This window comes from Falco naumanni, chromosome Z, assembly GCF_017639655.2.
Source record: "Falco naumanni isolate bFalNau1 chromosome Z, bFalNau1.pat, whole genome shotgun sequence".
NCBI classification, from domain to species: domain Eukaryota; kingdom Metazoa; phylum Chordata; class Aves; order Falconiformes; family Falconidae; genus Falco; species Falco naumanni.
Window position 1 is genome coordinate 48299068 of NC_054080.1, and position 12290 is coordinate 48311357.

Sequence of the window (12290 nt, forward strand, 5' to 3'; positions counted from 1 at the left end):
AGGATTGAAATAGTGTTAGAACTTTGTCAAGCCTCATTCTTATGCTTTATTCTAATTACATATCAGAGAGTATAGATTATGAAGAAACAATAATTCTTGGAGTCTGGAGTAGCTAATACCATGGAATATGGTAGTTTGGTTTGCTTAATAATATACTCAAGTAAACATTCATGATACTGCATGGGTATCCATCTTCATTCTCTAGTCATTTTACATTTGTTCAGTGATACAACATGAAATAGGATTGGAAGTCAATAGTATAGTGACAAAGGTAATTTTGGGTGATGCAGTATATCATGTAGATATTTTAAATTACAGAGTAGTGAGTTAGGAAAGGGAAAAAAGATACCGGAAAGCAGTGGCAATTTAGTTGACCCCTCAAAATGTTAAAGGTATTTGTTTCTTACTTGATGGCTTCATTGCAGAGGCTGTTTACTGAAAGGAACATTACCGTACTGCCTAACGACTTCTTTGCAGATACAAACAGTGTTTGTTATGGCTTGAACTTGCAATGTATAACTGTGCTGAAGTCACTTGAAATATTGCAGAGGTTAAGTTTGTTCATAGAGCAGAAAAAAAATACACTTTGTTAGTTCATTTTTACTTGCAGAAGTAAGGTTGGGATTCACAAAAAGATGCATGAACTACCACTTTACATTGCACTGCTTTCTGTATTGAAAAGAAGCAATACAAAAGATTAATGGGAATGAAGGCACTTACTGATTTCCTTTTGACAATTTTCATGAAATGTGTGATGTTGCCCTGGAACTAAAAACCCATGGTCACAGGTTGCTGAGCAACCTTGCATTCCTTTATTTGATAGGGACATGAACTTGGCAATTGTCGTGATGTCCCCTTAGGTGAAGCCTGCAGTGGAACTGGGGTTGCAGTTATTAATGCCCATCGTTGTACTTGTAACATTTCATGTGACAGCTGTGGAAATGGCTTCCTTTTCCATCTCCCACCAAGTTTTTTAGGTTAATGTATTTGTTGGAAGACCAAACAAAAACCTTACACACACACACAGACACACAGATACAGACACACAGACATCCCCCCTCCACACACACACACCCACCCACCCACCCCCACCCCCCACCCCGCCACCCACCCCCCTATCCCCCCAATAATTAAGGACTCTGTTCATTACTTTTTGGCTGCTTATTTGGACATTGTGCAAATAGTCACAACCTTTCATCAGTCTTAGAGACTACTCTTCCTTACTGACTTTAAAAGAAAGATTTCAAGTACTATAGTGAGATTTCCTTCAATTTAATGTTTGAACAATCAACACAGTGTCCATTTCTCATATTTTATTCATTCTTAACTTCGCAGAGGGGCATATTTGTATGCCCTTGTCTCTGGGGAAGTGGTGTCGCGACGGAGGGAAGACACAGTCACTCAATATGAGTGATCAGCAGACTTCGTTTATTGTCCCTTACAGTCACCTTTTATGCCTTGTTATAATTACCTCATACATATTACAAAAGTTAAGCTCATTATTGGTTAGTTGCCTAAATACCAAGCCTGCCCCTAGTTTCTCTTCTGTAGTTATCTGGTCCCACCTGCAACATTCTTTTCCCACCGCAACCTTCCTGTTACTGTGTAACAAGGACAACCAAGGACAGTGTATTTTGCTTTACTTCAGATAAGCTGAGAGCGATGTGCATTTTTGTCCAGCCAGCCGGACTATGTCTATGTGAACTTTTTCAGCCAGCCAGTTATCCACAAAGTGGTACTACATAGCAAGCGTTCGGAGGGTACCAATGCACAGTACAGTTCAGATTCAAGGAGGGCTGCCAGCTCTTGTGCTCCTGTACAGATCGATGCATGTTCTTGTTCTCAGAGCTGCAACAGAGAAAGTTAGGGGCCAGGCTGAGGGTTTGCTTCTGCCCTAATTTTTGAAAGGGATATATATTCACTGTGGTCTTGTGTGACCTGTGGCATATGTCACACAATTGTATTCACTGCTCACCCATGTAAGACTCGAACTTCATTTTTACCTGGTCTTTACTCAGGCAGCTTTTCATTGTCTTTATTTACCTGACAGGTGTTTTGGGAATTTCTCTTTTTATGATTTGTCTTAAATAATCTTTTCCTGTACTTTTAGAAGCAGCATTGTTCGTAATCAAATATAATCAAGCTTTATTTTTATTTTGGAGAAAATCAGCTAACCTCTCCCCTTCTCAGAACTCAGTAAGGCAGAAAGGTCTTCATTCCAATATCCACAGGATTTATATGAATATATAATCAAAAAAAGATGTCACAATCCTCTTTGGAAGGATTGTTCATCCTGTATAGTAGGGTAGATTAAATTAATAAATCTTAGTGTGATTTAGCATGTATTAGAATAAAGCTATGATACAGTTCTAATTTATATCTTTCTAATATCTAAGTTTGTATTATCTCCTGAGACCTGTGACCTCTTTTTTGACTTAATGCTTTCCCATTCTTGCAAAGATAGTTGTAATAAAACTTATTTGTGTTACATGACAAAACATTCATTTTTTTGATGAAGCAAAACAATTTATGTAGTTATTTCAGGTTATTAGGGTTTTTATCTTTTTTTCCAAGTAATTGCACATGTTAAATAAGGTTACCAAGAGACCTCTAGAGTACTGAAATCTCAAAAAGCAGAATTTCATATTTGTTTCAAAATGCCACTGTACAAAGTAACTTGTATGTGGAAGGTAGGATCTAGGAAGCTTTTGCCAATTTACTTGAACTTTGTAAAAGTCATAGGCCAATTATCAGTCTCAGGGGAAACTTAATTTCTTTTAAATTGCTCAGTGTATTTTATAATATATTTAAAATATTTACAAAGTTACTTTGAAAATCAAGTTATCAGCCTTGATACCAAATCAGAATGATATCAGGAATTGTAATTGACTTCAGGATATTGTTACTTTTTTATCCTACTGACAAAAGCACATGAAAAGTTAAAAGACTAGAGAGCTTATTTTTATTTTCCAGTGACTTAACACACTATATTTTTAAAGCAAAATACAGCAGTGTGTAAGCAACAGCAGTGACATTATTTGAAAGAACATAATGCAGATCTGTATTACTTTAATGGCTCTGTTAGTAATTTTTGACATCAACTGTTTAAAAAGCCATACTGTACTTTCCTAGCTCAAGGTGAATGCCCAAAGAAAATTTCTCCATTCAAATAGCTGAAACACAAAGGGAAAATTCAAAAGAAAGTCTGGAGTGTCGTATGTTAATTCAGTAAGGGGATATGTTTTCCTCCCATTTAAACAGGAGAGTGAATGTCAAGGTTGAAGTGGTAATGTGGTGGTGAAGTGTTAGCATGTTTCTACCATGTGAAAAGATACAACCTCATTTCTTTCTATGGAAACTGTAATGTTTCTGCTGTATTAGCCAGCTGTAATAGCCATGTAGTTTGATTGATCTTCCTGTTTGGGAGTTTTTTTTATTTTCCATATGCAGGTGGTTCAGAGGGGAATCTCCTTTCCCCAACTGAAATGTCCTGTCCTCTAGACCAAAGATCTAACAAACTGAGCACGAACTCTTGATTACAGTACAGGTTTTTTCCATCTAGGAGACTCAAAAAATATTTCGAGAAGGAAGGGTGCATTAAAGGCCAAGACCAGGTTCACTCTGCAGACATATCAGTTCTCTTTAAAACAAACCTGAAGAGAAAGGAATGTGAGAGAAGCCAAGATATGAACTGGCAAGTTAGGCTATTGCTACCTCGAGCACATAGATGTTTTCACAACTTGGCCTGTTGAGTTTCTGTTAGCTAATTGGTCTTAAAATAGAGCCAAGAAAAGGGTTACTCAGGCATTGAGTGTAGCTGGAATTCAAGCTTTCAGAGTAGTCTGGGTTGCACCTGAGGTGACAATCAGTGTTCATACCCACATCACCTTGGTTCTGCGGTTGCTTTGAGTTCTTTTAGTTAAGTTTGGGCACATTAAAAGTGCACTTTTTTCTCTCATTTGGTAGATATTCCTGTAACATACAGATTCAGAGCCTCTGTAATAAAGAGACTAAACATTTCTTATTTCCGTCCTTTAGACATTATTTCCATCCTTTAGACAGAGTAGGATTATCTTGCTGCTGCAGCTCAAGACCATCATGTTCAGTAGTGCTTGTGGTTTCAGCTCTTTTTTTTTTTTTTTTTTTTTTTTTTAATGTTATCTGCCTGTAGCAATCCAAGAAGCTATTTTCTCATGCAGGGTAGTGTAGGCTATCACACCAACAGGGGGCTAGCAGAGAGCTTAGATATTTGGATAGAGTCCTCTTCCTAACATTTGGAATTTTAGGTTTCAAGCTGAGTAAGGTCCAGACTGCCAGTGCTACTCTTTCCTAATTATTTCAGAAACTGATCTTTGTGACAGCCCTAAATTGTCCAAAACTGAAAGTGGTACAATCTTTCATTTCACTGCATTGTGCCATATATGGGCTAAACTTGCTATTATTTCTTGTGAATTACACGTAGTAGGTGAAATTCCCCATTCTGATGACAAAAAAAAACCCCAAAACCAACCCCCCCCCAAAAAAATTAAAAAAGTTTTTGATTACAGGGTATATTTGAGAGAGAAAGAGCCCCCATCTCAGTCTGCAGGTAAGGTGGGGGAGCAGCTCTGCATCTGTCCTCATGGCAGATGTTCCTCTAGCTTCTGCGTGATGAGGATCTGTCAGTGCTGACCCAACAAGGGGGTTTTTGAGCAAGATAGCTAGCTGGAGGTTAGGGAAGTATGGTCGTTATTGCAGTATCTTACAGGGAAAAAAACCCATCCCCCAAAATCTCCAGTACAGTTTTGCTGCTTGTAATACAAGTCAAGTCCAGGTTCCAGGTCTTGGATGAACGTTCCCTTTCCAGATACAAGTGCTTTAATTTGAGAAGGTCAATGAACAACTACCTCTACCGGGCTTTCTTGCCCCTGCATGCTGAGATCAGAACACTGGTTTTAAGATATTTAACTGTTGCTAAGTCTGGAGGGACGTTAGAAGGGAGTGAGTGTTTTCTGTAGTATCAATGAACTTGTCTTCACCCATGGATAATGAGGGACCCACAGAGATTGGAATTAAGGGCTATGGGCTCACCTCCCTTATGTTCATTACAGAGTGGTGTGTGTTGAAGGAGCTGAAGTAGTATTGTAACCTGTGTCAGTATTTGGTTCTGTCAAAATGCTTTGTGATACTAGGTTGGCTTCACTGGTATTTAATGCGGGGAAGCTCTGGTGGTACCAACACATTCTATTTAGAACTTTTCAGACTGAAACATTTTCATTTTTGCTCTGAAACATCATTCCCTTGTACTTTGTATAATGTGACAACATTTTAAAATTTGAAATATAATTGAAGTGATTTTGTCAAAGAGAAATGACAGTAGACCTGATAAACTTTCTTCATCTCTCTGTTCTTGGTATTTCCTTCTGTCAAGGACTTCAGTGCTTTTGAAATCTGTTGCATTTCAGAAAGAAGTGAAGGGTCAGATCTTCAGCCCCATGTGAAATACATTGTTATACCTATTTATGATGGTTTATGTTCCAGGTCTGCCCAGGGGTAGCAGATCTGTGCTTCTTTGGCTCTTCTAGCATTTTGTAGAGTTCAGAAGCAGGTTTGGACCTGATCTGCCTTCCTTTCCCAATCCATTTAGGACCAAAGTTATTAAAGACTGGAGAAACAGGGATCCTTACAATATATCCACCAATTCACCAAATCAACAGCATATTGGTTTCTATTTAGCCCACTGGGAGAAGTGTACTATCCTTTTCTTAAAGGTTTCTTTACTAGTTAAGAAACTGTTGGGAAAGCATCTCTCGGGTTCCTTCCCATTAGCTTGAACAAATTCCCTGCTCATGTTTGGCTACATGGAAGTTTCAGCTGTAGTTTCAGACCATAGTCAAATATGTCAGTTTGATGATCATACACATATATTTAACAGGCAGCTTTAGCATTTGTATTTCCATACAGGGTTTATGGGGACACAATGCAGGTGTAGATTAATTCATTTGGTAATTATGTCCTAAGATATCTTAATATTGCCTTAGACTATAAAATTACATATAGAAGAAATATTTTCCAAGGACAAGCCTAAAAATTTTGGTCTTGTTTCATGTTATCTTTAAAATTCACGCATTTTCTCAACCTTAAATAGAAAGTAAGACCTAATAAATGTAAAAATAATGTAAATATGCAGATGCTTTCATTTTCTGGGATTTCACTGTGATATAGTAGGATTGTTGCCTCCAGGAATTATTTCATCCTTGAATAAATATAGTATGGTACTATTTATGTATATATCTATTAAAAACCTTCAGTGATGAGGATTACTACCAAAAAGAGGGAGTCTCCCCTGCCCCCACCATCCATTCTCTCTGCTTTTGGCCAAGCGATTCCTCAGGAATGTTTCTCTATTTGTTTTTAAAGAAATCACATCCTCCAGGTCAGAAAGGAGATTACAAAGATTTGCCAAGGATAAAACAGTTAAATTATCATCAGTCTCTAAGGTAGTTTGCTCTGCAGTCTGGTGTTCCTGTCTTCACATTGCTTTTCCTCTGAGAGTGCCTCTGAGACCCGGTAGTTAAAAGTATAAAAACCAATTTAACAAGAACATCCATAATGATAAGTTTTATCATGCTATATTTCCATGGTTTTACTGTTCTCCAAGTGGTCCAAGGATTTGGAAGGTCTAAGTAAATTCCCATTAAGGGAAAAGAGGGCAATAAAATTTTTAATAACGCTGGTGTTACCTTGCTGTGAGAGGTACTGGCAGTTAGTCAATATGCATTAAATTCCATTTAAAAGATTTGAGTTCCTTTTATTCCATTCAAAGTTAAGAACTAAAGCTGTAGATCTCACAATTTTAATTAATTGTTATTATTAATAATTATCTGAAAACTGATGCTGCCTAGAAGACATGGTGTAACAATTAGCACACTTCATTCTAAGGCCTTAATTCTGTCTCCTCAGCCCCTCAGGGTCTCAGAGGGAGTACAGCTGCCAAGTATTACAAAGCTTCAGGCTGTCCCCCTTTGGCTGGAAGCTAGAGCATGCCAGTCCCCTTCTAGTCTCTTCTGTGGGTGGCTAGTGCTGTTAAATTGTAGGACCTCCAGGAGTGCAATTAGGTCATCTCCCAGATTTGCTGTTTTGGATGCCCTCAGAGGGGTCAGCTAGAGTTTATCATTAGTAAATAAATAAAATCCTCAAACTAGTGCAAGAAAAGGCACAGAACTGGGTGATGTTAAGATATGCGTAACACAAAACAGGACAGATGTTTATTTCCTCTAAAATATGACCTTTCTCTTTATGGAGTTCTGTGCAGTGGTAAAATACAGTTAACCTGCTTGAACTGTGACTTTTCAGTAATATGTGTGCTTTTGTGGATGCACACACACACACAGAGCAGTAGGTTTCTAATTCACCCTGAAGACAGCAAGGTCCATAAAAGGTCTGTAACCTTTGTAGAGTACTCTGGTATGGTGAATATGCACTTTACTGGTCTCTGAGGACTTAAGGAGCAAGACTAGTATCACTTTTCAGTAGTTAGCACTTTTACGCTGTTTGAGGCTACTGATGAATCCAGGAAATGTCTGGGAAATGATTACACCCATTTGTCTCAGGGGGAAGCATGCCATCACCTGAACTGATGGTAAACCTGGCACTAAATTTCAATGGTTGGTATAAATAATAATTTTTAAAGGGTGCAACACTAACCTGATGCTAAGGGACATTCAATGTTCTACAGGCTGTTAAACTCAGAATAAACTCTAGTTAATGTAGTCAAAAGTGATGTAATAGAATAGAGTAGATTCAGTTGGAAGGCACCTACAGTGATCATCTAGTCCAACCGCCCAACCATTCAGGGCTGACCAAGTATGTTATTAAAGGCATTGTCCAAATGCCTCTTAAACACTGACAGGTTTTGAACCCTGCTGGTAAAGAAATGGTTCCTAATGTCCAGTCTAAATTTCCCCTGGTGCAGCTTTGAGCCATTCCCACCCATCCTATCAGTGGGTCCCAGGGAGAAGAGATCAGCACCTCCCTCTCCACTTCCCCTCCCCAGGAAGCTGTAGAGACCAGTCAGGTCACCTCTCAGCCTCCTCCTCCCCAGACCAGACCAGCCCAACGTCCTCAGACGCTCCTCATAGGACACTCCTTGCAGCTCTTCCCTCCAGCTCTGTTGCCCTCCTCTGGGTGCATTCAAGGACCTTCACACCCTTCCTAAACTGCGGGGCCCAGAACTGCACACAGTACCCAAGGTCAGGCTGCACCAGCGCTGAATGCAGCGGGATAATCCCCCCTTCTGACCGGCTGGTTACGGCGTGTTTGGTGCCCCCCAGGACGCGGTTTGCCCTCCTGGCTGCCAGGGCACGCTGCTGACCCAAGTGAGCTTAATGCCCACCAGCACCCCCGGTCCCCTTTCTGCAGGGCTGCTCTCCAGCCGCTCCTCTCCCAGCCTGTGCTTGTGCCTGGCATTACTGCATCCCACATGCAGAATCCGGCATTTGCATTTGTGAAATTTCATGCCATTAATCCTTGCTCAATGTTCCAGTCTATTCAGATCCCTCTGCAAGGTCTCTTGTCCCTCAAGAGAGTCAGCAGCACTTCCCAGCTGACTATCACTGACAAATTTACTAATGGTGCGTGCAACTCCTGGATCCAGACAGTTGATAAATGTATTGAACAGAACTGTGCAATCCCTAGAACGGAACCCTGAGGAACAGCACTGGTGACCGGTCACCAGCCAGACGGAGCCCCATCCACTGCAGCCCTCTGAGCCCTGGCATTCAGCCAGTTCCTCACCTGGTGCACCGTGAACCTGCTCATCTCACAGTGGGACAGCTTGTCCAGAGGGTGCTGTGAGGGACAGCATTAAAAGCCTCACTAAAATCCAGAAAAACTACATCCGCCACTTTCCCTTCACCCACTGGGTGGGTGACCTTATCATCGAAGGACATGAAATTAGTTAAACAGGACTTTTACTTTGTGAACCTATGTTGACTGTGCCGATGACTGTCCCTTAAATGGCTTTCAGTAGCACCCAGTACAATCATCACCGTAATTTTTCCAGGAACTGAGGTTAGACTAACAGGTCTGTAGTTCCCTGGGTCACCCCTCATGCTCTTTTTGTAGATTAGAATAATACTGGCTAGCTCCCAGTCAGCAGGGACCTCCCCAGAAGGCCTAGGGTCCTGCAGCTTTTTGAAGTGTCCACAAGAAGACTTTCCCATATATGTTTAAGGAGGGTTTATTCACGGGCATGCACATGGAGATGTGAGTCTGGGCTCATCCATGCTACAGAGTTCCACCACTTCAGCTCGTGTTGCCTTTCAAAGAGAAGGCAGCATGAAAATTATTATCGCAGTGCTAAGATACTTTAATTAGGCTTAGTCAAACCAATTCCTATTCAATTTATGATAAACTAACTCAGTTTTATGGAATGTTTCAGTACTTGACTTAAACTAAACATGTCTTTCTTCCTGAAATGAAGATATTGATGGACCAACTGTACAGACTGGGGTTAATACCGTGGACCCTGTCGCGGTTTTCCCCATTAGGTGAATTCATTTCAATTGATTTGTCCCACACACCACCACCCCACCGTCCCGCACTGTCCCGCCCCATCCCCCCCCCCCCCCCAAAAAAAAAAAAAAAAAAAGGTTCTACTTCATTCCCTGTGCTGTTTACATATTTATATTTTAAGGTAAAATATTAAAGCTCTCCTTGAGGGTACTAATTTTCTATCAATATTTCTTCTTAGTCTACTTTGATATTTTCTGAAGTTTTTTGTTTTCTAATATTCTAAAAGCATATTCTTGGAGGTTTTCAGTGACTTATTTCCAGTCCTCTTTGAACCTTTGCTGTTGGACTCTCAAGTTTCCTACATGTGTGTGCTTATAGACGCAAATTCAGAATACTGGTTTTTTTGTAAAGATTGGAGTTTTCAATTGTTGCTCCATCCTCTCTTGTGATTCCATTCACATTTATTTGCAAAACCAAGCCTGTTTTCTGTGGTCACTTTGAGTTTCAGCTTGAAATTACAGTAAGCTCAATTGTCCCTTTTTTGCTCGTTGATAAAGAACTTTTAACTGAATTCTTAAGTGTCTTACAAGATTTGCAGTGCAATAGAAGGTCAAATTCCAAACAAGTTGGAGAGACGTTCTCCTTAAAGGCAAGGAGGCTGAATGTTTGTTTATAGGTGCATGAAACTAAAGTTTCAAATTAAAATGTTTAGATATTAATGACTGGAAAGGAAAATTTATTTGTCAAATTGTGAATGCTGTCTTAGTTTAATACTTACATTGCTGCTCTGTACTGATGGGATGAATAAGAAGGATTTTTATTGTACCATTGTGAAGTTTGGAAATTGCACGTCCTGATTTTGTACTTTGAGCTAGTCATTACCCTGTGAAGTTACCATTTCCATCTTTCTTCTACTTCTTTCTTGCAGAAAGAGAAGCCTATTCCTGTTGCATAGTCTGATACTGCGAACATCCTTTTTATAATTTAATTATATAAATAACCAAATCTAGTGCATTTTACAGTACATTTCCTTAAGCAAACTAGATGGAATGCTTTTTAATAACCGTATAGCCATTTGATGATTTTTATACTTGCCATTTGAAGACAGTTTGGGTATAGATTGATATAGAATTACTTAAAGTACTGCATATAAATTAAACATTAAAAAAGTAGATACAGCCAGACTAAGCAGCTCAATTACAATCTTTGGTTATGCAGTTACTGCCTCAAGGACACTCCATCCATTTCATATCATATGTCCTTCTTTTGAAAGATGATCAGTGGGTTCAAGTAACATTTCAGCACGCAGGAAATTGCATAATTTATAGACTTTCAGAAATTAAAACCAGAAAACTGGTTTCCATAAATTGAATCTTCCTCTCCTTTTTTTCTTCTCTCCCCATACAGATTGGAACGCTGAAGGATTACTACCACTTCTACCATAGTAAAACAATTAAAAGGTCAGTTCTCTCAAGTAGAGGTACCCACAGCTTCATTTCAATGGAACCAAAGGTAAGAAAATCCACAAACGTGTCTGAGGCAAAAGCCTTTGCATTTTTTATATGCAATATCATACCAGAGGACATTCACCTGAATGACATATAGTGTTACAAGAAGTGACACACGATCTGTTCGCTAAGGTTCTGCTTCTCATTAAAACAAAACAAAGACGATACCATGCTATTAAGTATGTGCTATTCTTGGAACATAAGGTCCAACATTATTCATGGAGGAGTACAGGAATTTTGTTAATGCACTAATCACTGTGCTGTGCTTCTCTGCAAAACCACATGTGTAACATTCGTATCTGTAGATCTCCTTCTGTAAATCAACCAGCTTTCAGAATGAAGACGAGCAATGTAGGATGGTATGACGTTCAGTGGAAAGTTTCTCTTGTTTTTTTCTGGTCTTTTTCTGGACTTGATGTGTGAGGGATTAAAATAAGAATGTTCTTTTCTGTGGTCCTTTTGGTAGCTGTTACCGATCTTAATTTTAAGATCTGTTTGAAAAATGGTGTCATATCTTTGGAGTATATACTATACTAGTATATATTTATATATATATCAAGTTATCATTATTGATATTAAATTATCAAAATAATTTAATTATTGATGTATAGTTTAGTATTGCCTGATATATATACCCAAGTCACACTTCTATTTTAATCCTTTAATTTCAGTGGTTAGTAGCTTCATCACTGGCTTTAGCATTTAATTTCCTGTGCTTTTCTTTTAGAAAGGATGTTTGGAGAAGATCCCATTAGCTCTTTTATGGTCTTCATGTAACCCACTCTCGCCAACAACCCCCCAAGTCCCTGGTGTTTTTCAGTGGTGATAACAGAGTCAAGCTTTTTTTAAGTCCTTGGATGATGACCATTGTCTGTGAAGGATTTGTCAGGTTTTACTTGACAAGTAATTTTTGAGAAGTAAAAGTTATCAACAAAAGACAGTTTGATACTGTAGATGTACAGTGTACAAGTTGAGCATCACACATGAATAGCTCTGCAGTCTGGAAAGTCATATTTAGGGATGAAGTCGCTGTTGAGGATGGGACAAGACTAGGTAGGGAAGTATACACAAAATAGTTCACCCCTGTGTTGATAGAGCTGAACTGCATAACCCTTCAAGGGCATGAGCAGCTCTGCTGAGCAGCGCATTTTGCGGATTAGCATGAAAATGATCAGAGCCCAAACCTCTGTTCCCACAAGTGCTGAGACCCATCATTCAAACAACCCTCACTGCACTTGCAATAGGTGATACTGCAATGGGAAGGGAAAGTGTTCACATTTGCATTAG

At 39.3% G+C, this 12290-nt stretch overlaps 1 protein-coding gene across 2 annotated transcripts in view; it reads left to right on the top strand.

Annotated features, from left to right (window-relative positions):
- The window catches only part of PCSK5 (proprotein convertase subtilisin/kexin type 5), a 246494-nt gene that overhangs the window by 15865 nt on the left and 218339 nt on the right, over nt 1-12290 (top strand). For both annotated transcript variants that reach the window (XM_040580316.1, XM_040580315.1), the window contains exon 2: nt 10903-11007. In XM_040580316.1, coding sequence (XP_040436250.1) covers nt 10903-11007 — 105 coding nt within the window. The remainder of the gene's footprint in view (nt 1-10902; nt 11008-12290) is intronic.